The sequence below is a fragment of the Aspergillus heteromorphus genome (genome assembly GCF_003184545.1).
Source record: "Aspergillus heteromorphus CBS 117.55 chromosome Unknown BO70scaffold_7, whole genome shotgun sequence".
Classification (NCBI taxonomy): domain Eukaryota; kingdom Fungi; phylum Ascomycota; class Eurotiomycetes; order Eurotiales; family Aspergillaceae; genus Aspergillus; species Aspergillus heteromorphus.
Genome location: NW_020290412.1, coordinates 12,891 through 36,803, shown reverse-complemented (window position 1 = coordinate 36,803; position 23,913 = coordinate 12,891). Strand labels below are relative to the sequence as shown.

At 55.1% G+C, this 23,913-nt stretch overlaps 9 protein-coding genes and 3 non-coding genes across 12 annotated transcripts; 6 read left to right on the top strand and 6 right to left on the bottom strand.

Moving 5' to 3' along the window:
- Window positions 1–142: 142 nt before the first annotated feature.
- On the top strand, window positions 143–2,137 carry BO70DRAFT_333031 (putative C6 transcription factor; the record flags this gene model as incomplete). Its single annotated transcript, XM_025540947.1, has 2 exons — window positions 143–274; window positions 338–2,137. 2 exons carry the CDS (start codon window positions 143–145, stop codon window positions 1,997–1,999), a joined length of 1,794 nt encoding a protein of 597 aa, XP_025400879.1. The 3' UTR covers window positions 2,000–2,137.
- A 55-nt stretch (window positions 2,138–2,192) lies between these two features.
- Window positions 2,193–3,143, bottom strand: BO70DRAFT_422155 (FAD-dependent oxidoreductase; the record flags this gene model as incomplete). The annotated part of the gene is made up of 1 exon (XM_025547547.1): window positions 2,193–3,143. A coding segment is annotated over one exon (951 nt), but the record flags the coding sequence as incomplete, so codon positions are not given.
- A 1,328-nt stretch (window positions 3,144–4,471) lies between these two features.
- BO70DRAFT_t101 lies at window positions 4,472–4,606 on the bottom strand. Its single transcript has one exon. It is a non-coding gene; the product is annotated as a tRNA-Val (tRNA).
- Window positions 4,607–5,679: 1,073 nt separating this feature from the next.
- Window positions 5,680–6,324, bottom strand: BO70DRAFT_427686 (uncharacterized protein; the record flags this gene model as incomplete). Its single annotated transcript, XM_025547901.1, has 2 exons — window positions 5,815–6,324; window positions 5,680–5,699 (listed from the first exon to the last, which is right to left on the bottom strand). Exons 1-2 carry the CDS (start codon window positions 6,224–6,226, stop codon window positions 5,680–5,682), a joined length of 432 nt encoding a protein of 143 aa, XP_025400877.1. The 5' UTR covers window positions 6,227–6,324.
- A 755-nt stretch (window positions 6,325–7,079) lies between these two features.
- On the bottom strand, window positions 7,080–8,079 carry BO70DRAFT_369742 (NAD(P)-dependent oxidoreductase; the record flags this gene model as incomplete). The annotated part of the gene is made up of 3 exons (XM_025544698.1): window positions 7,080–7,506; window positions 7,570–7,722; window positions 7,778–8,079. 3 exons carry the CDS (start codon window positions 8,077–8,079, stop codon window positions 7,080–7,082), a joined length of 882 nt encoding a protein of 293 aa, XP_025400876.1.
- Window positions 8,080–8,907: 828 nt separating this feature from the next.
- On the top strand, window positions 8,908–8,979 carry BO70DRAFT_t116. The gene has a single exon. It is a non-coding gene; the product is annotated as a tRNA-Arg (tRNA).
- A 1,584-nt stretch (window positions 8,980–10,563) lies between these two features.
- BO70DRAFT_333027 (uncharacterized protein) lies at window positions 10,564–13,150 on the top strand (the record flags this gene model as incomplete). The annotated part of the gene is made up of 10 exons (XM_025540946.1): window positions 10,564–11,062; window positions 11,128–11,192; window positions 11,251–11,274; window positions 11,330–11,364; window positions 11,415–11,476; window positions 11,531–11,695; window positions 11,742–12,066; window positions 12,122–12,240; window positions 12,302–12,487; window positions 12,573–13,150. 10 exons carry the CDS (start codon window positions 10,564–10,566, stop codon window positions 12,962–12,964), a joined length of 1,872 nt encoding a protein of 623 aa, XP_025400875.1. The 3' UTR covers window positions 12,965–13,150.
- A 1,142-nt stretch (window positions 13,151–14,292) lies between these two features.
- Window positions 14,293–14,806, top strand: BO70DRAFT_351245 (uncharacterized protein; the record flags this gene model as incomplete). Its single annotated transcript, XM_025541732.1, has 2 exons — window positions 14,293–14,310; window positions 14,381–14,806. 2 exons carry the CDS (start codon window positions 14,293–14,295, stop codon window positions 14,804–14,806), a joined length of 444 nt encoding a protein of 147 aa, XP_025400874.1.
- Window positions 14,807–15,735: 929 nt separating this feature from the next.
- On the top strand, window positions 15,736–15,825 carry BO70DRAFT_t117. Its single transcript has one exon. It is a non-coding gene; the product is annotated as a tRNA-Pro (tRNA).
- Window positions 15,826–17,804: 1,979 nt separating this feature from the next.
- Window positions 17,805–19,817, bottom strand: BO70DRAFT_288453 (acetyl-CoA synthetase-like protein; the record flags this gene model as incomplete). The annotated part of the gene is made up of 1 exon (XM_025539280.1): window positions 17,805–19,817. A coding segment is annotated over one exon (2,013 nt), but the record flags the coding sequence as incomplete, so codon positions are not given.
- Window positions 19,818–20,988: 1,171 nt separating this feature from the next.
- BO70DRAFT_263695 (phenylacetaldoxime dehydratase family protein) lies at window positions 20,989–21,891 on the bottom strand (the record flags this gene model as incomplete). Its single annotated transcript, XM_025538937.1, has 1 exon — window positions 20,989–21,891. A coding segment is annotated over one exon (903 nt), but the record flags the coding sequence as incomplete, so codon positions are not given.
- Window positions 21,892–22,824: 933 nt separating this feature from the next.
- BO70DRAFT_369739 (carbon-nitrogen hydrolase family protein) lies at window positions 22,825–23,913 on the top strand (the record flags this gene model as incomplete). Its single annotated transcript, XM_025544697.1, has 3 exons — window positions 22,825–22,994; window positions 23,051–23,490; window positions 23,546–23,913. The coding sequence occupies 3 exons, from the start codon at window positions 22,825–22,827 to the stop codon at window positions 23,911–23,913; spliced, it is 978 nt and encodes a 325-aa protein (XP_025400871.1).

Genomic DNA, 23,913 nt, shown 5'->3' with positions numbered 1-23,913 from the left:
CGGACTCATGAGACTCTCGACCGTATCGGGGCTCGGGGCTCGGGGCTACCGGGCGGGCCGGACCGGAGAGATCCATCGATTCTTTCATTTCATGTCTTCTCCAACCGACCAAGTCTCAACCAAATAACATCCAACGATGGACATGCCCACTCCGGAAGAGGGTCCCTCCGTCCATCCCTCGCCTCGCCCTGCCACGACCCCCGACCGGATTCGAGGCACGGGATCGAAGACTCGGGTGTCTGGGGCCGGCCATTGGATGAGCACCTTCTCCAGGGTACGTCTCCCATCCTGCGCGCGCGGCGCTGTTTCCACCCAACCCCGGCTAAAACGTGCCAAGCTGGACGGTTTAGCTACCCTACAGCCCATCGGGGAATACTATGAGGCCGTCATCCAACCCGGAGGCACCTCCGGGCCCCTGCAGCCGGCCGCAGAGAGAGTCGCCCAGTGCAAGCGATTGGCTCGGGTGATCAAGGAACAGCGTCCCAGTCGCCGGAGCCTTCCTGCAGACACTATCCACCGATTCCTCCCCAATCGACAGGTGGTCTCCGATCTGGTCACCCTCTACTTTGCCACTTTTGAATACTGCTACCGCATCCTGCACTTGCAGTCGTTCCGGGCAGAGTGCCAAAGTTGCATGGATGATCCCGAGGCGGCAGAGAGCTCGTCCCTCCTGCAAGTTCTGCTGGTGCTGACCATGGCAGGCCCCCTGCACGATGATGCGGATGTACGCAGCGAGATAGCGGAAAAGGCTCCAGTCTGGATCCATATTGCCGAGACGTGGCTGTGCGCGCCCCTGGAAAAAAGCCGCTTGACTTTGAAAGCCATTCAAATCCACTGTCTATTGGTTCTTTCCCGTCAGTTGCACCAAGTAGGAGCGGATCTGGTTTGGATCTCGGTCGGCGCGTTGGTGAGAATGGCCATGCAGATGGGGCTCCATCAAGATCCCACCTTTCTCGGGGAGGCAAGCCTGCGACAGAAGGAAATGCGAAGGCGACTATGGTATACGATCCTGGAAATGAACGCGCAGGCAGCACTGGACGCGGGGATGTCGCCGATGATCACGGATGAAGACTACAATACCCTGCCGCCATCCAATCTGAGCGACCAGGACCTGGATGATATGATCCAGGATGAATCCCCGAATCAGATTTCCTTCCAGCAGATCTTGGCCCGCTCCCTGCCGCTCCGACTACGTGCCACCCGGGTCATCAACAGGCTGCAGGCGGGACCCTCATACAGTGAGGTTTTGGAGCTTGGGAACCAGCTGGCCTCGGCGTGTCGCGACGTGGCCACTGCCATTGACCAGACCGCACTCGCCCGCTCGGCATCCCAATTCGCATCCAACTTCTGCAGTCACCTAATCAATCGCTTTTTACTCTATCTGCACTTTTCGTATGCGATCAAAGCCACGACGAATCCGCTGTACAGCCACTCCCGGAAGGTATGCCTGGAAACCGCGCTCGATCTTGTTTCCTTTCTTCATGACGACGTTTACCAACGCGTCCTGCTCCGCGGAGGTGGCATGTTCCGCGACATCATCACCCGAGGGGCCTTGGTCATCTTTGTCGAACTCAGCTCGGATACCGACGAGAGGACTTCGATCTTCGCCATAAAAAGGAGCCGTTCCCGCCGGGAGGGCCTGCTCCAGGACGCTCGCCGCGTGGTGCAATACTCCAAAGACCGCATTTCGCAGGGGGACACCAATGTCAGGGGCTACGTCTTTCTGAGCATGATGATGGCTCAAGCTGAGGCGCGTGTCAATGGCTCCCCGGTCGAAGCGGCTATTGCGACGACCCTCAATCAGAGCCTGGAAACATGCCACGGTATCTTGAAAGGTATGGCAGGGGAAGGTGGCAAGCTATCAACCCCTGATGTCGAGTTCTGGGCATCCCACGGCATGGTGCCCCCCGAAGAACTGGACGTTAGCTTCGATTCGGACTTTGACGAAAGCTTCTTGGATTTCTCAGGCTCTCAGCAGTGGGGAGAAACCTTGTTCTAGCAGTGTTGTAGGAAGGACCTGGGCAGAGATTACATTCTCAATTGGTAGACTGGGTCAGTGAAATCATAAATTTGGCTAGTCAAGGTTCCACTGATGTACATATAGACTGCCCTGCAAGCAGGAAAGGAGAGGGGCGAGGTGAAATTAAACAAAAAGCATAACAACTGGCACTATCAATCAAACGTCTGCCTCGTCATACCGCGGGAGTTCCCACCCCTTGGTCTCCTCGCGCAGCATCCATCGGGCAACGAGATCCAGTCTCAAGAACGACGCGACTGCAAAGAGGACATACCCCAGAGTAATCCCCAGTGAGGATGACGGAAACCTCCTCATGTAGTGACTCGTACATCTTCAACGCCATCGCGAGGTCCCCATTGTCCGCCAGGTTGCTGCCCTGGCCACAAGATCTGCCAATCTCCCCGGCCAGGATATAGGCCCCGACCATGCCACTGGACGTGCCCATCCCCGTCTGTGCCGACGGCGCATAGGCGGCATCGCCCACCAGCACCACCCGGCCGCGAGACCAGCCCTCGACGCGCACGACCCCCATGCGCTCCGCATCGAAATCGTCCGTCTCCGCAAACCCCGTCAGGATGGCGGAACGCCTTCGCCAGCCCTTTCTTCTCTGCCTCCAGATCCCCTCTCTCGCGGCCTTCCCCAGTTCGTCCGTTTCACAGAGCAGATACACCTGCACGCGACCTGCCTCGTGCCGCCTCATCATCACCCCGCAACCCCCCGTCCCGATAAATACGGATGCAGTATACTCCTCCCCGGGCTGGATCGGGCGTGGCATGGTGAAATACCCCGCGAGGATCCCCAGCGAATGCACCCCGTTCTTCTTCCTATTCACAGCAGCATGCCCCCCAAACATATACATCACCCCTCTCGTCTTGGTCTCCTCCACCAACAGCGCACACAGGTCCCCCCTCATGATCTCAAAGTCGGTCGTGAAATTCTGCCTGCCCTTCCCCGTCCGGTTGGCCGGGAAATATCCCCAGGACCGATCCGCGCCGTCCACCAGCCGCAGACCCTGTTCCGGGACGGAGTGCGCGCGGAAGAGGCTCTCCAGACCCATGCGTCGCAGGACGGTGATCCCGGGGCCGCAGATGAGGATCTTTATTCTGGTCTGGAGTAGTAGTGGGTAAGTGGTAGGAGGCCAGGTAGATCGGACGAGCTTGTTGGTTCAAGGGAGGGTTTTGATATTCGGTTGGTTGGGTCCGGAGCCCCGATCTGGCCGATATGGCCGATACAAGCGGTGAGATTCATGTGGCCCTGACTGTATTGGTTCAATGGCTTGCTTTTTTTTTTTTTTTTGTCTGATACCCATCTTCCTTACGACGGAGCGAAAGCGTTCTTGATGTGCCTTGCAGAAGCAGGTTTATCATGCCCATTCAAGCACTACTCCTAACTAACCATATGAACATACGAACAGCCCTCGAGGCTCGTCCCTCCAGCCCAAGAACCCCGCCTGTCCATCTCAATTGCAGCTACACCCGAGATAGTTGTTCCTGCAGCGACCATTCTGTCCATTGCATCCGTTTTCATTGCAGCGGCCAGTGTTTCGCCCACAGCCATATCCACACGGGCAACCGAGGTAGCGACCCTGGGGAAGGGCAAGTCTGTCCTGGGCAAGTACTACTATACTATACTAGTAGTGGTATCGCCCGTTGCACAGCAAGGGAAAGACCTACTGAGGTGCAGGTTATGCGGTTGCTGCTGAGCTCGCCGTGACAGTCATTGTCGTAGCAGTTGCCGTTGGGGTAGCCGCAGTTATCCGCGACGACCTCCCCATCGGGTGCAGGAGATGGACTGGAGGTGGCCAGGCAGGCAAGGCTGGCTAGGAGGAGAAAGCGGATATGCATGGTGGAATACGATATCGGTCCAGACTTGAGGTATCGAACAGAAAGGGGGGAGATTCGGGAGGAGACTAGATAGATGCTGAGCATTTCACTCGGGGCAAGGCACCCACCCACCCACTCTTTATAAGCTTGAACATCCGGCTTACCCCAGGTTTCCAATTGCGGGGACTTCGTGACACAGCGTCGCTTGTGTGCTCCTGTTACGAAAGTTGCCACACCCTGCATGGCCAGATGACCGGCCTATGCTTGCACACCTTTGATAATCGGTGCTTCCTGGCCGCGGGGCTTTAGTATATCTGTCAGACGAAGGAGCCAGTCCGGAGTGGGACAATACTATTGCTCATTGGCTGCCTAGCCAGCGTGTAACGAGGGGATGAATGCAATCAGCATGTATTCTATTCTGGCTGTTCGGGGTCATCGAGGATGACCCCCGTCGCCTCTCGGCTTTCTTAAGAGTTTCTTCTTGTGGGATATACTTCCCTTGCTGATGATTGTCATACAGAGACAGACAACAGGGGCAGTCAGCGTGCAATGACCCTTTCTTCCTGTCTTCTCGGAGAAAGAAGGGTTGTTTGTGTATGTTGGCCACACTTGCAGGCGAACAAAAAGAAAATGCTCAACCTCGGGATCGAACCGAGGATCCCCTGCGAACATTGCCATTGTGGGGGTCAAGCTGTTGCAAACAAGGGCAACAGCTCCATCCAGGACACGTGTAAAGCAGGTGCCTTAACCACTGGGCCAGTCGAGCCAATCTTCAAGAAAAGCCACCCGTGTCGCGGTTCTTGGATCTGGAAGCCGCCGCCATTCTTACGGCTGCGCCCAGGGGATGAGGATGAACTGATGTGGCGTGCATGTCTGCTCAAAAACACCAAATGCAGCCGGATCGCATTTCGGTGCACAGTTATAGGGCAGGGGGTGTGCAAGAGGATTGAGTGAGGTCGGGTTTTTTTTTTTTTTTTTTTTTTTTTTTGGACTGCGAGAACGATGTGCCATTCGTTTCTGCAGGGCGTTTCGGGTCGCACAACCCGAAGACGCCCAGCCCTAGCTAGCTATCGACTTGGTATCCAGTTCTCCCGTCCCAGCCAGACAGACAAAACCACCACGCAGAACGCTCCCTCCAACGCGAGAAAAAAAAATAAAATAAACGAGGAAAAAGGGCAAAAACATACAAACAGGAGGGATTCGCTGGTGGTCACCCACCCAACTACTAACCTCCCGGCGTGTGGCTTAAGTACGGCTGAGCGGACGGGAAGCCCTGTTCTCCACACCCTGTGGTCGTATGTACGGTTCACATCAAAGAAGGGGATCATATAGAGCGGATTGAGTGGACTGGCATGTGTCAGGTCTGAGGAATAGGGCTCACTTGGGCAGCCCCAACTTCCCCCGGCAACTGTGGCATGTCCCCGGAAGACCGCGGAGGCAGAGACGCCAATGGGGTGCTGTTGCAAGTGTATGCATACCTCCCCTTTGTGAAAAAAAAAAAAAAAAAAAAAAAAATGATGTATCCATCAGAAGCCCATCAGGATACAAGAAGATCCCCATCCCATCTGTCTCCGTACTGTGTGTGTGTGTTAAGGATCTACCACTGTTGCCCCTGGTTTCACCAAAGGCGTCCGCTACAAGATGACTGAAGTGCGATTCCAAAGCCAGTCCATCTACCACGGTCTCCCGATGGAGGTGCGAGGGTACTGTGATTCTGAGTCTAAGCAGAATGTGGTCATTGATAATTTTGGGTGGTGCATCGACCCAAGACGACATTTCCTTCTTTGCGGTCTTCCAAACAGTGTACATGAAGTTCAAGGGCCTTTTCCCACTTGTTCATCACTTATCGGACAGAGGCGCTGGGAGTAGGGTTAGTGAGCAGTCTGGTCCATCTGATGAATCCCTGCAGTAGATGTGTCTTTGTCCAAAATACATGATGCCGTACTCCTCCTGCCAGTCACCTGCTCTGTTTACTTTCCGCCTTCTCTTTCTCCTCTTTCTCCTCTCTCCTCCCCCATTCCTCCTTCTTATGAGGGACCCGCAAAGAGGTGAAATATTCGAGAAACTGCATCACCGCCACTTCTCGCTTGACCTTTTCTTCGGGGAACATTGACGCCCCGGGACATGGAAATCGGATGACCGTCGAACCCCCGTCGCTGAACTGCATTCTAAGCCAAGCGTTAAACGCCCCTCGCCTGGGAGCAAAGAGCTCGTCGGGAACACCGCCCCTATACTTGTCGATGAACCGTCCTATATCGCGCAGCACCTCCTGTTCAAAAAGTCGGCCTCTCCATACTCCAAACATTTCATCGCACTTTGCCCATGCGACGTCATCATAGTCCATGCATCGTGCGGTTATGATGCCAGCAGCCGATCTCGATGACATTTTTTCTATTCAGGGCAATGACAAGATAAAGCCACAGCCTGCAATCGGAGTTGAAATTTTTTTTTTCAGACTCCTTGGATTCAGATGTGTGAGGTTTATAGATGTTTGTTTTTTTTTTTTGATAAGGAGAGGGGGGGGGTCCTATCGCACCAGGGGGGTGAGAATGATTATCTTTCTTGGATCCGGCGGTGACGGATGACAGGGGCGCTTGAGTTATAGCCTTGCCAAGCCACTTTGGCTGCTGTTTACGCGCCCAAGCTTAGTCCCGCTACTCCAAGTTGACCAATCATATTGACAGACTCAAGAACAGGAATCGATTTCTCCGCCAAGCTATCACATCACACGAGTCCTAGTAGCTGTTATGAATTAACCTTGCAGATGAAATGTTACCACTTGCATCCTCCGGATCCAATAGCTTAAGGCTTTTCGGAATAGCAAAGAAGTAATTTGCTTCCTTTTCCACTTTTGAACCAAACGCCACATGTTTGAGTAGGGTATGGGACTCTCACGGGCCTTGATGAAGTCTGCGAGTTTATTTCGGATATCTTGGAGAAGTACTGAGTGTTTTTAAAAGAGCTGTCTATCCGATATGCCAGCTGGATAAAACTATGTTCTTTGCTCATGTAAACATTTTTGATATCTTTTTTATTCAATGCTATAACGTTACCAGCTACTATATCATGGGTTTTCACTCTTGGGACATATCCTCTGTGGGACGTTTGCCTAAACACCTAGCTCTGTTCTGATGAACGTGTCGTAGTCTTCTTTGCTTTCACCAGAATTATGGCGCATTCCTCAGTTCCCCTTAATGCCTAGCTTCAAATGCGGTATTTCACAGTAGGCACGTTTTCCTTCACCTCGACCAGCACCCATCCCTCCTCTTCACCACCTCGGATTCAAAACCAAGCCCCGCACGCTCCCGCAACACCCCATACATCGAGGACGAATCCAACGCCCTATCATTCATTTCGCCATACTGTCTCGCCTCCTCGAGATGTTTCAAAACAACGTCAGCAATAGGCAAATTCGTCCCGGCCTTCTCTGCACACTCTACGCCCAACCCTACATCCTTGATTGCCAGCTGCAGATCTGACCACGGCCGTTCCCCTTTTTCTGGAAGATAAAGCCCCCCCCCGGTCAAGCGCTTTGACATGGCAAACGGAAGCGGTCCATATTGGTGCTCCATCAGGGACTCCAGCGCCTCATTCCCAAGCCCAGTCTTCTCCGCAAGAACATGCGCCTCGGCAATCAGCTCCATGAAGCCTGCGGTCAGGAAATTGCTATCCAGGGTTAATTAGCCATCCTCCAACCCCAGAATGACAGCTTGGAGAGAGGCCCCATACCCTGTGGTCTTCAGCAAGCTAGCCTTCCCAGCATCTTCCCCCACATACAACGTCTTTCTCGCCAACACGCCAACCAAGAAAGGCTCGATGGTCGTGACCCCTTCCTCATGCCCGGCGAGAATGAACAGAAGCTTTCCCTCTTTCGCGATCGGGCTGGCCCCAAATACCGGTGCTGCTATAAACCTCGTCCCCCCTCTCCTGCAGGCACCGCTGCGCCCACGACGACGTATCCGGCGAGATAGTCGACGTGTCCACGATGATCTTCCCGCGGAGGTCTACCCCAGGAACCTCCAGAACGGAATTAATGATGGAGGTGACAGCATCACCATTACTAACAGCGATGCAACATATGTCGACGTCGAGGATTAAGTCCCGGATACTAGGGCTTTGTGTCCCGCCGATGGATAGGAGTGGTTGCCCGCGAGCGGGGGTACGGTTGTAGAAGTGGAGAGAGGGGGCACCGGTTTGAGATAGATGAGTTTGGAGGTTCATGGCCATGGCGAGACCCATGGATCCGAGGCCTGGGGTGGATGTTAGAGGAAGATTGAGCTTTGTGGCTGAGGGTGGCACTGAGCGATCCAGCCGATTTTCGGGGGGTTGGCGGCAGCCGGGGATTCGGTGCGGGGGAGGTCCAATTGTTCGTCGGGATCAGGTCGTTGGTGACGTTTCTTATCGTCCAGAGAGATACTTGAGTGGCTTCTAGGGGTGCAGTCCATCCAGGCTATATGAGCAAACCTATCATGAGTCATCGAGGGGTAGGCCGGTAGATCGTGAGGGGAAAGACGAGCTAAGGCTCCACTCAGATAACACGACATGCAGGGTCCTCGGATCAAGCCGTCAAAGGTGCAAGGCACGGCAGCAGACAGGTCCGACAATGGACTATCCAAGATGAAGGATTCTTCAGGCATGTCAGGGTATCTACTGGTGGTAGGGGGGACCTGTGGACTGTTTCCCCCAAACACCATGCTCCTGCTGCCAGGGACAGGGCTGCTATGTGCTTATCCGGCTTGTCAGACCCCTAGGCTGGAAATGCTTGTGTTGGGTGTGGGTGATGGTGGTAGTCACGAAATATATCTTTGATCTTCAGACAATGAAATGATTCTTGCAGCAATGGTTCTTATTCTATCAGAGCCACCTGCTGTAGCAGAAGCGTACATTGGGTGCAGGAATACTATCCTTAAACTGGACATCAAAATAGGGGAACAATAACTGTGAATGCTCGAGCGTCCATCTGAAATTTGGTGGCTTTGGACTACAGGCCTGCAGACGGAGTAGATTGCTGGGTGACGTCTACTGTTGGCGTATGTAACGTAAAAATGACGCAATGTTCAACAACCTGGCCTGCTGGCCCAATGGTAAGGCGCTTGACTACGGATCAAGAGATTGCAGGTTCGAATCCTGCGTAGGTCATTTCTTTTTTCATTTCTTTTTTTTTTTTTTTGCTTTTTCAATTTTTGTTGCATTCCCCCCCCCCCCTCCGGACTCCGTGCTCCGTCGGCCCCTCTGCAGTCCCCACCATCCACCATCCTCCATCTCCTCCCCCATCTCCCCATCTCACCGCTTGCACGACCATCTGTCTTGCCTCCGGCCAGCTGCCATTCCCATCCTGGTGAGTGTTGCGCAACCTCGCCACGAGAGATCCTTAGAAGTCGCGCGACCGCCCAGTCCAGTTTCATCCCGTCATTCCTTGCTGTCATTCCCCGCGCATCGACTGGCCGGAGTCCCCCAGAGCCACCGATTGCTTCCTATCCACCCGATTAGCGCCTGCCCCGGCAGGAAGGGATCGCCGGTGGGCCGACAGCACAATCACAATAACGGAGTATCGACGGTGGACAACGTACTCAGTACTTCAGCTGCGCCCGGCTAAAAGCAATCCGGTTTAGCGGACCTCCAGGGATATTCTCGACAGAGTCCCCCCCCCCCCTCTCCCGATGTCAGCCTGGGACGAGGGAAAAAGCACACCCAATGGACGCTGGTTTGGCCCGGACGAAACTCGAAAGGAAAAAGCAACCCACACAATGGCGGAGAAACGCACACACGCACCAGAGCCCCGGATGGGCTGATGGTGTGGTGGCCATGGCTGGCAATGCCCATTATCTCTCAGCAACCGGGGCCCCTCCAATCAGGCCATGCTGATGGTCTGCTATCTTGCTGGCGTCCTGTGTGGCGGAATCCTCGCAGATTATTACGGAGTACGTCCTTCCAGAAGCCATAGAATAATGGTGTCCTCGCGAAATCCCACGTCATTGCGGTGTATCTATTCTATCTGGTATCTGTTTCTCCGACGGACGACTTGAGTCTTGACCAGACCAGCGCTGCCGAGAGGACCAAGCTTTCGCCCAGACTCGCAAGCTTTGGCAACCCTGGGGCCTGGTCCGGGTAGCAGTGGGGACGCACGGCTGATGATTCAACAGGACGGCCGTACGCAAAAAAAAAAAAAAAATAATAATAATTAATTAATTAGATAAACAACAGAAGGCTGGTGGCATGCGAGGGGTCCTCAGGAACTGGAGGATGCGCGAATATCCTGGGTTGCCCCTGAGGACAGGGGATGCGAGTAAGCTGCCTCATCTGGAGATGTTCGCCGCGACGATAACGCATGGAAGCATCATCGATCGAACGGCAGTCGGATGACGGACCACACTGCCAGCAACAGTGGGTTTCGCCCGGAGCAGCCGGTGCTGATAACGCTGGGCAGATGGACTGGCTGGTTCATTCGTTCGCGTGGCTGTTCCCCACCCGTTGCTACTCCTGCGTTTACCGTCGGACACCTCTCCAGCCCGTCAGACGCCCAGCACCAGGAGCGCCCTAGTCGGCTGTGGGTATGTAGTCTGGGAGGTCGTACAGCGGTAGGACGGAGCTTTCATCTATCTAGTGCGCATCCGTGCCTTTCATATAACTTGACCCGCGCCTACGGGCACCACGAGCCTTCCCTCGATCCCATCCTCTCACTTCTTCCCCCCTTCTCGCCTACCCCCCCCCCTTCATTGCATTATGGCAGGCGTCTTCTCCAACGCCAACCTGGGCGGCGTGGCCGATCCCCGACTGGGCAACGAGGCCGACATCATCGGCACCGAGGCCGAGCATCGCGTGGCGGTAGAAAAGCCCAGCGGCGAACCGCTGCACAACATCCCCGCCCCCATCCTGCACGGCAGGGGCAACATCTACCTCGACACCAGCATCACCTTCGAGAACTACCACTACTGGGCCAACCGCTCCCGAGAGGTCGAGAAAGAGATCCGGACCGACAACCAGGGTCTGCAGAGACTGGGTAAGGTGCTGATCGGTCGCAAGGTGGAGGAGGAAGATACCTCCGCGCAGCCGACAGGAGCCGGAGAGAATTCATCCGGCAAGGAACTGTCGGAGAAAACCCCCGCCGAAGATTCGAACTCGGCCTCCGACCAGAACGACAAGACTGACAAGGTCGACAAATGGGGCATTTCTGAGACCGAATGGGAGCAGGCACAGCGTGCCGGTCGTACCGCGACCTGGGGTGAGCCCTCCGTCCTGCATCGCATCGCCCTCTGGGCTCGCGACTGACCGGCGATCTGAACACAGGATCCATCTTTTATCTGATCACCACCGATATCCTGGGACCGTCCAGCGTCCCCTGGGCCATCAGTGTAAGTGGACTTGACAAACAGCGGCTGCTCATCCATACCAATGCTAACTTCGATACAGCAAATGGGTTACGGACCCGGCTTTGTAGGTGCCTCCGATCTCGTAAGGCTCATCCTCGGACCCACGCTGACCCTGACAGGCGCTGTATACCGTCTTTGGTCTGATGGCATACTAGTAAGTCACCCAGCCCAGAATGGTGGTCCCAACCTCGCTGACTCCGGTAGCTCTGGTATGCAGTTGTGGAAGATTTTCATCGGCATGGACTCCACGCGGTACCCCATGCGCAGTGAGTGACTCGGAACTGAAGATGGAAAAGAATCGCCCGACTGATCCTCTGCAGATTACGGTGATGTGGCCTTCCGCATCTTCGGCACCCCCGCCCGTATCGTTGTCAACGTCTTGCAGAGTTTCCAGTTCTTCATCAACCTGGCCCTGCTAATCGAGAGTAGTGGCCAGAGTCTGGCCCAGATGGCCGCGGGCGCGGATGGGAGTGGCTTCCTGTGCTGTGAGTGTGTGCCCTGCCCCGGACCGGATCCGGCTAATGGAGACAGTCGTCGTCGCCGAGGTGATCTTCATGCTCGTCGGCTTCGTGCTCGGCCAGATCCGGACCCTGCAACGGCTATCCTGGCTGTCCAACCTGGCCATCTGGCTGAATGTGATCGTCATCATCATGACCATGGCGGTGGTCTATCAGTACCCCCCCAACTACAAGGCCGTCTGGAATACCTCGAAGATCCCCAAGGGCCCCGTGCTCACGAGTGCCAACTGGCCCGCCAACACCACGCTGTACGATCGCATTAACGGTGTGATGAACTGTGTGTTCGCCTACGGTGGCGCCACTCTCTTCAACGAACTGATGGCCGAGATGAGGCGCCCGTACGTGCAACCCCCCCCCCCCGGTCGCATGACATTGGCTGACGCAGCCCTGCAGGTACGATTTCTGGAAGGGCTTCGTGATCGCTGAGATTTTCATTTACGTCTGTTATTTGATCGAGGGAATGGTGGTGTACAATGCTCAGGGTCAATTTTGCTACAACCCGGCTTACCAAGGTGAGACGAAATGCCCTGTCTGGATATTGAGCGACTAGATACTCATACGTGGGCGACTCAGGTATCCCCGACTCGGCCTACAAGTACCAGACGGTGGGTAACGCGCTCTCGTTCATCACCGCCGTTATTGCGGCCCTCCTATACGCCAACATCGGCGTGAAGGTCTTCTACTCGTCGGTCATGCGTGACGTCTTCCACATGCCGCCCCTCGACCACAAGTCCGGCAAGCTGATCTGGATCGGACTCGGTACGTGTTAACCCCCCCTCCCCCCCCCTTTTTTTTTTTTTTTTGACGTGACGTGGACCCGGACCCTGACTGATGCACGCGGTAGTCCCGGTCTACTGGGGCCTGGCCTTCGTCCTCGCGGGCGCCGTCCCGCAGATTAGCAACCTGACCTCCTTCGAGGGCGCGCTCTGCATCTTCCAGTTCTCCTACACCTTCCCGCCCCTGCTGCTGGTCGGATACAACATCCAGAAGGACGCCATGCTCCCGGAGGAGTCTTTCAACCCCCACACGGGCGAAACCAAGCGCGTGGACAACGGGGTGAAGCGCTGGATCCGCGGGTACAAGAAGAAGTTCGCGTGGAACACGTTCGACCTGATCTACGCCACGGGCGCCCTGGCCACGGCGGGCATGGGACTGTGGGCAGCCATCACCGGCATGAAGGTCGATTTCGCCGAGACGGCCCTGACCCCCTTTACCTGCACCAACCCGGCCGGTTAGCCGCCGCGCCCCCTGTCAGCACGCATATGCGATAAGACACCCTTGGACCCTTTTTCGCCACTCACCCACCCCATCAGAATGTCCCTACCTATCTAGACCTAGTACGTACGCCGTACTAGTCCATATCCCGTATCTCGTTCAATTTCCGTCGTAATATATATCGAAGTTTAATTGATCCACGCGCGGCTTTTTTTTTTTTTTTTTTTTGATCCAGTCAGATAACTCGATCCTGCCCGAGACACACTGCGGAGTATATGCTCCATCTGGAGTCAAAATCATGACGTAACCCTGCTCGTAGCGTTTTTCTTTGCTCAATATAAATATTCTCTTTCTCCCGCCCCGAGACTAGCCGCGCATCCGCCCGCAACTCCTGCGGAAATCCGACTCGAAGCTCTTCGGGCGTCCGGATGGGACAGTGCGCCAATATTTGGCGAATCAGAGCACAGAGGGGAGTTAGTGGCATGAGCTGAACCTGAAACGGATGTGGGATATGGGATGTTGGGGTGGGTGAGGTCAGCGCTAAGGCAGGAAGAAGCAGGGTTGAGGCGGGTCCGAAGGTGGATTGTCTAAAGCCACGACAATCAATCTATATAGCACAACGCTTACGGGCTGAATTATCTCCCCGGTTTTTGATCGGTGATCGGTGATCGGGCTCACCTGGAGGATGCCACACTACCTCGCTGGATAAACCGGGGGTGCATGCTGAGTTGCGTACAGTAAGTCTGGAGGGAAGTAAGATATTGAGGAGGAAGATCATTGGACGAGTCGTCCAGTTTTAACCTGGCCATGGCGAGATATTGCGTCATGACTGTCGAACAAAACCCGAAGGAGAGATTTTCCAGTTCATGCCTTGGTGGTGGTTTGACTGGTGGATTCCCTGCAGCCAATCCGGCCGTGCCTGGCGCGGACACGGAATGATGCCTGATAGTTCAGGCAGCAAGCAAAATATTCTAGAACTTGGGGCGTCGATCATTCAGATACAAGTAGATACTACTATCTACTAGATAGATATTAGCTTATACTGATGTTCAGATCGACTCCCCACTCAGCTTGGCTTATACCGGTGGATTATGGGCGGGGATCATGGCAGCGGTGCCTAAGGCTGGCCTAAGGCTGGCCCCCGCCCCGTGACTGCCTCCGCGCCGCCTCTTCTTCCTTCTTCCTTCTTCCTTCTTCCTTCTTCCTACTTTTCTCCTCTTCACCCGGTAGCCAGTGAGCTACGCATCACCGATTATCAAGACAACAATCCTACGGCCCCTGGAGGCTTTGTCCGCACGACAAGTTCACCAATGACTAACACCTGACCGCAGTGATGACGCGTGGTCGAAATGCATTCTCGACTAGCAGTCTGTACGAGCATTAGGGGCAAAGCTCGACCAGAGATTGAAGGAATTTCTCACCTGCACCACCCCGCAGGAGCGCCAGGCCCTGGAAGAAAGCCAGAAGCAGGCGCTGGACCTGATAAAAGAAGCCTACTCCGCGATAGAGGAACCTGATGCGACCACAGAGAACGGAAGGTTTCGAATCAGGCTCAAGGCGCTGTGGACCCCGGCGTCGGAGACGGTTTACCAATATTCGCAAGTTCTCGACCTGATGGCGGGACAGGCCCCGGAGTACGTGGCCCTCGCATACGGGGCGATCAAGATCCTGCTGACCGTCCAGATCAACCACCAGGAAGCAAAGGAGAAGATCCAGCAGTATCTGAAACGGATAACGGCGGGATTTGAGCTCACCGACCATCTTCTGGGCTACATGCCTACTGCCAGGCTCATCGCGGAGTTATCTCAGGCCTACAACCTTTTCGTCAAATTCCAACTGTATTCTTTTACCGGACAATGCTGATATCTTCCTATCCCAGGGATCAATGGATGATATCACACATAGCCCTATGGCGACCCTTCTCATGCAGATCACGGAGACTCATCCTCGGACCTTATTCCTGACCACCGATCGCGTGAACATTCTGGATCAAGCATTCAAGTCTCGCAATCCGCCGCTCAGCAATGTTCAACCTGGAGGCAGTTTTGAGCCACGTCGACTCAACACTGGATGGACGGGAAATTGTCAATGCTGCGAGGTCGCACTGATTCTAGGACAGCAGGATAGTAATGGATGGCGACGGGGTCCACTTAATGGAAGAGCATATCGAGGCCGCAGTAAAGTATCCAGCCGTCTTTGACGAAATATTACAAGAGGATTACCATGAGACCAAACATTCCACATCTACCTTCGAACAAAACTGAAGATCGGATTCTTTCAGGGCATATGGGTCAATGGAAGAGGACTGGTTAGGAGAGCAAGGCAGAGCGGATCGGTCTCTGCCCTGATGACAAAATGGTTCTATCCGAACAGAAGCCGCTGCATAAGACTGCGCCAGTCACTGGGCAACGGGCTAGCCCTGTTCATGCCCGAGCCCTTCGATACTTTCTTTATGCAGAACTCTCGAACGCGCAGTTGGTATCCCTGGAGGACAGACATATGGACCTCCATCGTCTTACCTTCATTCATTCGCCACTCTTCCTCCACTAAGCCGGATACTTTGCTGTGATCGATGCAAGGAAAGCTCCAAGGACTGATGCGACATCTGGTAGAGTCGGGAAGTGCGTACCACCCGATTCTCTTTGCTTTACAATGCTCGCCCGGTCAAAACGAAGGGTATATCTCGTCGATGGTGCATTGCTGAGGTTTTGGATTCCTGCCTTTATGAATGAGATGATGGTGATTTCTGGCCCTCCTGTTGAAGCACAAAGTTGACGTCATCCTCCATCAACGCCCGGGTGGTCTAGTGGTATGATTCTCGCTTAGGGTTACAACCCAAGCATATCTGCGAGAGGTCCCGCGTTCGATCCGCGGCTCGGGCCGTTACATTTCTTTTTCATCAATCAGTTTTATGATTGGGTTGGCTGTCTTTTTTTTTTTTTTTTTGCTTTCCAGTCAGGCAGTCAGTCCTACTACTTACTTACTTTCTTCACGGCCTGGTCTGTCTGTCTCCTCATCAGAGTGAGAAGATAGATGGGCTTGTTTGGGCACCAATGTATTTGTTTCCCACAGAATGATGTTCCTGTATACCTTGCAGCATTTACCATGTCTATCCATGACAAGCAAATAAACTATACTTGGATTTAATTGAGGTCACATGCTAGAGAAATATATTTTTGTTGGGCCCCAGCATGAGCAGATATCACCAGGATGAATCCCGGGGAGGGTCATTGTCAGGTGATCGGTGTGAATCAAGCAGCTCCCTCTTCCCTCTTCCCCCCCCCTCTTCTTCTCCCCTCCTGTCTCTCCCTCCCCTTCTTCATTCCTCCCGTTATTTTCTCTTCAACAAGCATTCTCTCCTACTACCTATCCTGAATGTCGAGGCAGTCTTTCTTCCGAGTTCCTCCAGCAGTAATCCGCAGACGACTTCATCGCTCATCGTTGTCGTCGAACAGCCGTGGTCTCACATCAGGGAAAGGCTACCCTGGGCTTATTTGACACCAACACCCGCCGCTGCTGAAGTGCTTCTCCACGCGCTGAGTTGATCCATGTCTGCCATCAGCCCCGAGCCCGCGTGGGAACACAACTGACCCAGCGTGTGACTATAGTAGCCGAACATCTCATCGATCTGCTCCTCGCTCAGCACTCCGTCATCATACTCCAGCCGCACGTCCACGTCCTCCAAGCAGATCGTGATCTCGAGCATCAACGCCAGTTGCCCACGTTCCGTATGGTCCCGACGGATGAAACGCATGCCGTCGATCAGGGCCGGCTCTTCGTACTGCGGCTGGATTACCACCGCGCTTTGGAACGTCCAGGATTCCACGGCACCGTCATTGCTATTCTGGCGGATGGGCAGGCTCTGCTGCTCGTAGGGGATGAGATCCAGCACGCGTTGGTGGACATCCGCCAAGAAGGCAGCAACGGAAACCGAGTCGTCCCAGACCACGCGCAGAGGCACCACAGTGATCGTTGGGGCGATCAGGCTGAGAAGGCCTTTCAATTCCCCCATTCGACCACTCTGGACAGCCCCGAAGGCTGTATCCGTGATCCCAGTGTACTGTCCAATGCAGAAGGACCAGGCTGCGCGGAGAAGCGAGGATAGGGTGATATTCAGTCCTGTGAGATCGGGCATCGGCACCCGATATGACTTGGAAGTCTTTCCAATCGCAGGGTAATCTGGTGATGGAAGCTGGGGGAAATCAATACCGCGGTATCCGTCCATATGGGCCTTCCAGAATGCTCCAGCATCGGACTTCAAGACATCTTCCACCCAGTACATGAGGTTCTTGGCCGGAGGGCCAAAGTCCACTGGCTGGCTCTCATACAGGGGCGCCGTAAGGTCCATGAGTCGCTTGTAAGACCATCCATCATAAGTAGCATGGTTGGCCGTCCACACGAAATAGTGGCCCCCCGCTCCGTCGGGAATGAGGCCAAAACGATACAGTCGGCTCCCCTCTTTGAATAGCACCGCTTCCATCCTCGAGCGGCAGTACTCCTCCAGATCATCCGCGGTTTCCCACTCAATCTCGTCGTTTGTAAGGACCTGAACTACTTGGGGACAGCCTGCCATGGAGACAATTCTGGTCCGGAAGATGTCAACATTCGCCACAATCTCACGCCAGACCCTGCGGAATCGCTCGATATCCACCTGAGGGGAGAGGTGGAATCGCAACTGCATCATCATGGCGTGTGGATCCTGTTGCAAGATTTGGAAGACTCCAGCTTGGAGGACAGTCGTTGGGTAGACATCGACAATCCCTTCCAAGCCCCATTGCTGGCGGATGCGTTCCCGAAGGTCAAGATCGTTGGAAATCGCATCAACCTGGTAATCCGGTTTGGATGCACTATTGTCCGGGCTGTTCATTCTCTCCTGCAGCATGGCTGCCTGGGAGGCTAGCTCGGAATGCTTCAGGATGTCCGTCGGCAGCAAAGGCAGTCCATGTTCCCGGGCCATGGCAGACAGCGCGATGGCAAGAACGGACTCCCCTCCGAGTTGGTAGAAGTTGTCGTGAACGCCCACTATTTCCAGTTCAACTCCAAGTACCTCGGCCCACATCCGCTGCAACTGGCCCTCCAGCTCATTCCTCGGCTCCACCTTGGCCACGGCACCGGGGGCATACAGGGCCAGTTGGCTGTCCGAAAGATCCGCCACCAAGGACCTGAGCCGCCGGCGGTCCAGCTTCCCTGATAGGTTGACAGGCATGAAGGGCAAGGGAATAAAGAAGGTCGGGACAGTGTAGGCAGCGATTGCTGTTCGGAGCTTTGCCTCGATGTTTTCAACCACGGACTTGGTTTCAGCCGTGGCAGGCAGAGGCTGCAATGACTCCTCCCCTCTTTCGCCGGTAGGCCAGTAAAATGCGACCAGAATCGTGCGCTGTGCCTGGCCAGTTTGCAAACGGATTGCCTCGACAGCAGTGGATATGTCATCCGGAGCGCTCTGAGCCAGATGTATTTCGACCGACTTCAACTCCACTCGCCGACCGGTTATCTTTACCTGAGAATCGTTGCGGCCCACGAACTGGAGGCTACCGTCGGCCTGATAACGCACCAGATCTCCCGTTCGATAAGCTCTATGCGGCTGCATCGCGTTGACACCCGATAGCCACGATGGAGTGATAAACGAGTTCTGTGTGGTTTCGTCATTCTGCAAATATCCCCGGGCCAGGCTGGGCCCCTGAATCATCAGCTCTCCGATGGCGCCTAACGGGGCGAGGCGATGGGCATTTTCCGGGGTCACCACCCAGAGGTGGTTGTTCGACAGGGCATGGCCGATATTTTCGCGGTCCGGATAATCGCCTTGACTGAGGTTATTGACTGAGCAGCAGATGGTCCCTTCCGACGGCCCGTAGCCATTCAGAACCTCCAGTTTCGCTCCCCACCGATCGATGATGCTTTGCCCGGGGCATTCGCCGCCCATCATCAGGGTGCGAACACCCTCCAAATCCGAGGGTTGGAGGGTCTGCGCGAACATTGGGGTCATGAAGACCCAGGTAACATTCATGGCCCGAATGGCACTACCCAAATCGTTGAACCGCTGTTCCTCGGAAGGTATGCAGAGACACCCGCCTGCGGTGAGGGTAGCAAAGACCTCCTGGAGGCTGGCGTCAAATATATAAGAAGCAAACTGCAGGACTCGGGACTCGGGACCAATGTGGAGTGCTTGCTGGTGGGCAAGCATGGCGGTCAAGAAGCCCCCGTGTTCCAGGACCACACCCTTGGGGACTCCGGTCGTCCCTGATGTGTACTGGATAAAGGCCATATCTCTCGAAGAGCTGTTATTCTGGAAAGAAATTGGACTTTTAGAGCTACCCAACAAGCTCGGCTCGACCACCAGCAGCTCGAGACCGACATGTTTCAGACCCTCACAGTTTCTTTGGTCCACGAGACAGAGAGCAGCATTTGTCTGGGTTAAAATGTGATTCAAATGTGTGGGCGGAAAGTCAGGACTCAGGGCGACTGATGCTGCCCCTGCCTTGAGTGTTCCTACCATCGCAATGACAGCCCAGGCGGACTTCTGGAAACAAAACGGGACAATCGACCCCCCAGCTATCCCACGCTCGCGGAGAAGTACGGCAAGGGCAGATGAAAGCTGATCGAGCTGCTGGTATGTGAAGTTGCCGTCCCATGAGCAAATGGCGGGGGCTTCGGGATGCGCGAGTGCCTTTTGATGGATAACATTGTGGATGCACGCGTCAACCGATGTCAGAGGCTGACCATTCCACTGGGCAAGAGTGGCAATTGTTTCGGGGCCGACGAGATCCAAGTCCTTAAGAGGAGACGTTGGGCTGTAGACGAAACCGTGAATTGCAGCGGAGAAGCATCTCGTCATGTTGCGGGCGACGAATTCGGATACATCGGGAGCATGATACATGGCCGAGATAGTGCCCTCGGACGGCAGAACTCTAACGAACAGTTTCACGGCACCGATCGTATTATTCCAGAGCTCCCCACTGTGGCTTGCAGAGTCACACAGCACATGCAATGCAGTGTCAAAGCGCGCCCCTTGATCGACGACGGGATCGGATAGGGTCAGACCCACAACCCAACTCTGCAAGCTTTTGATAACATCGACAGTGGAATTGGAAGCATTGACTTGGCATTGGTAAATCCCGGAACTGGTTCCGGAGATGAACCCGGCGCAGACTTCGTCTCTGTTCGTGAAAGTCTTCAACGTCACTCCCCAGAGCGCCTGGAGGGTCTTGTCAACCGAGACATTGTGGCCTCGACAGATCTCGTCCAGGGCTGAGCTATCGAAAGTCGTACTCAGACACACCTCCTGCCAGTTGGGCTGCTGTGCCTGTGTCGTTTTACCTGGGAACACCACGGACGGCTCCAAAACGCCAAGTATGTCAACGAAACTAACGTCACCCATGCTGAAGCCCGTATAGAAGTGGAACTATGGCTTACACGGCCTGAATGTCCGATGCCACATCTTCTTGGCCTTCCTTAGTCGCCGGATTTATACGTTTGCTTCCATGCTGCGTTCGCATCCTATCCCTACCTCGTTCCTGAACGTAGTCAGATCAGCCCGGCAGCGCCAAACGCCACTGGTTCAGGATGTCGACGGAGATAGACGGACATCCGGTACTCCTGCAACTTTTAGCTGCCGGCAATATATGTCGGGAACAGCTGACAAGGCTCGGCTTGCCTGGGGATGAAGACTTGAGGCACGCGCTAGTGCCTATTTCGGCAAGAAGCCGTGAAGAATACGAAGCACGGAGGGCTACTTCCAATCAGCATCGAGAGCTACAGTTAGCGTCTTCGATACATCTGCAGGCTGTCCAGGGTGGCCTGTGCTGAGCCAAACGAGGGAGCCAGTCACTCGACATGAGGCACACCCGCTGCATGTAAGACGGCCCTTTCTCTCCCTCCGGGCAGAGTAGAATACATGACATGAAGGATGGCAGCCTGACCCCAATCGGCTTCATACCGTTATTGCCAAAAGCCCTTCCATACATGCCGTGGAAAACCATTAATAAACGTACCAACCCGGCTATCAGAATCCATACGCAGCAGATACGCAATCGGTGATCCTCCCAATCCTAGCGAAATCCTTCCTCCGCCTGAAGCGCCATGAATCCCGTCCCCTCCCAGCACCCAACATACTCGCACTCGACTTCGCCTCTCTTCAGCACACTCGTCTCCACCCACAGCCTGATGCCCCCTCCCTCACTCAGCTCCCCTCCCGGCCCATAGGCCTGCAGAAAGCTGCTTCTCAGCTTGACATGCCCGGCGTTGCGCCTCCCGATTTTCTCCATGGATCCCAGATCCCTGAACCAAAACAGCTGCACCTTCTTCTTGTAATCTAGCGCCTCCCATGCCTCCTGCGAGTCCAAGTCCACTTCTGACGCTGACGCCGACGGAGCCTCCGGGCCCGCAAACCTCCCACTCCCAGCAACGCCACAAATCCTGGCCCCCAACACCCCCTCACCTGGCCCAGCGGTCACCAGATCGTCAATCCACGTTCGCACTAACCCGTCGAACCGCTCAAACCACACCCCCTTCTCTTTGCCAGTAACGGCGGAATGATCCTGCCCCTCGACCACAAAACACATGTTGTCAGGAAAAGCCGTCATATGCACCCTCCCCAACCGAACCCCCTCCCCGTCTTCCCCAGGACTCCGAGTGACCTGTCCAGATCCAGATCCAGGCCCAGAGATCTCAGACCTCATCCTATCCCCCCTCCCCGCCGCCATTCGGTGGCGATAACACCCCCAGTACCCTGATTTATCCGCGACACTGATCGACTCCCCGAGACAGCCCATCCCGATCGGCTCCGTACCGTTCGTGCCGTGCTGGGTATACTCCCGACCCGGGGAGATAACCTCGCGCCACATGCCGGCATCGGGGGGGAGCGAGGACCAGAAGGCCGTGACAGGGGGAGAGGCCCACCAGGTTTGGTATGCGGTGGGGGTGGGGAAGTAGGCTAGCCAGATGTGGGTTTTGCGGGGGGGGTTGCTGGCGGAAGAGGTATCCTGGAGCAGGATGGTGAGGGAGGTGGGAGGGTGGGTGGTGAATAGGTCGGTGAAGGTGGTGATCAGGGTTGATTGCCGGGGGGTGGGCGCAGTGGTGTATTGCAGGCCGAAGACGGCGTAGGTGATTGCGGGGGTGGGGAGATGAACGCCGTACATTGTCAGCTTATATGGAGGTGAGAGGTAGAAAGCAAGTGTGAAGATGATTAAGAAAATAATTTGGAAGACAACTTAAACCACAAACACAGGGAACCGCAAGCCAGGGAGGCGACTTTGATCCGATAAAAGGGTTTTTTTCTATCCCGAGAAAAACAAGTCGCCGCTTCCACGCTGCGGACAGTATGATCCCGCAGAGGGCTGGCTATCTACGGTACCATCCCCCGATCGAGAATCATTCTCGAAAATCAGAGCAGTTCTCTCGTGCGGAGGCCGTGGCATCCGCAGCTTTATCTATAGACGATGCCGGCGAGGACCAACCAACTGTTCGACCATGATCCGACTATTTGACTGATGAATATGCACAATTTGCCACTCCAACCAAACCAGACCCTGAAGATTGAGATCGATGCAGATAATGCATCGATAGATAGATAGAGAGATAAAGATACACTGCGGAGGTTTCCACCCCGCAGATAACCACGTTATACGACCAGGCCATGAGACTGACTGCCACCGATCTGCAGCGGTGATGCCGGGTTTAGGGTGCGGATGTCTGGGTTCCGCAACTTTATCGCGGCTCGGGAATTGCCGGGGGCGGGGAAGTGATAAGCGCTCCGGGAGCCCTAATATATATGTATATATATATATATATATATGTATACACATATATATGTCTGCTACAGTGTATACCATCAACGATTGCAGTGCTCATCGACTTTTGCCCATTCACAATTCATTTATTTCATCATGCCCTCCAAAACCGTTCGTGTCGCGGTCACCCAGGCCGAGCCTGCCTGGCTGGACCTGGAGGAAGGGGTGTCCAAGACCTGCGAGCTGATCGCCGAGGCCGCGCGAAACAAGGCCGTCCTGATTGCCTTCCCCGAGTGTTGGATTCCAGGGTATCCGTGCTGGATCTGGTAGGTCGATCCCCACCTGCATCACTCCCCCGGATTGACCCTGACAGCCCGACCAGGAGCCGACTGATGGACGTGGAGATGAACGTCCGATACATCAAGAACTCGCTCCGCCTGGACTCCCCCGAGATGAGCCGGATCCAACAATGCGCCCGGACCCATTCCATCGCCGTGTCGCTAGGATTCTCCGAGAACGCCGACAACTCGGTCTACATCGCCCAGGTGCTGATCGGACCGGACGGCGAGATCAGGTCGCACCGCCGCAAGATGAAGCCCACGCATATGGAGCGGACCATCTTCGGCGACGCGTCGGGCGAATGCTTCGCCAGCGTGGCGGAGCTGCCGTTTGCGCGAGTCGGCGCCCTGTCGTGCTGGGAACATATCCAGCCTCTGTTAAAATTCCAGACGCTATCGCAGGGAGAGGATATCCATGTGTCCGCGTGGCCGAGCCTGACGCCGCATTCGGGCGGGAGTGATCTGTGGTCCATGTCGGCGGAGGGTAACGTGAATCCAGGGCTCATTGTCTTCTCCCCGGAAGTACTGACGAGAGCCAGGATGCCAAAGTCTGTCGCAGACCTACGCCATCGAGTCCCAGACCTTCGTCATGCACTGCACCGCGCTCATCACGGAGAAAGGGGTGAATGGGATGAAGACAGCCGGGGGGGCACTGATGTCGTCCCCCGGGGGAGGATCCTCTGCGGTCTTTGGGCCCGATGGCCGAAAGCTCACGGAGCCTGTCGACGCGACGACGGAGACAATCATCTACGCGGATCTCGACATGGACCAGATTGTGGCTACGAAGATGTTCGCGGATGGGACGGGCCACTACAGCCGGCCTGATCTGATGCAGCTGAACGTGTGCAAGAAGGTCAAGAAGATGGTCGTGTATGAGGAGGAGATGGAAGTGGCGGGCCAGGAGTAG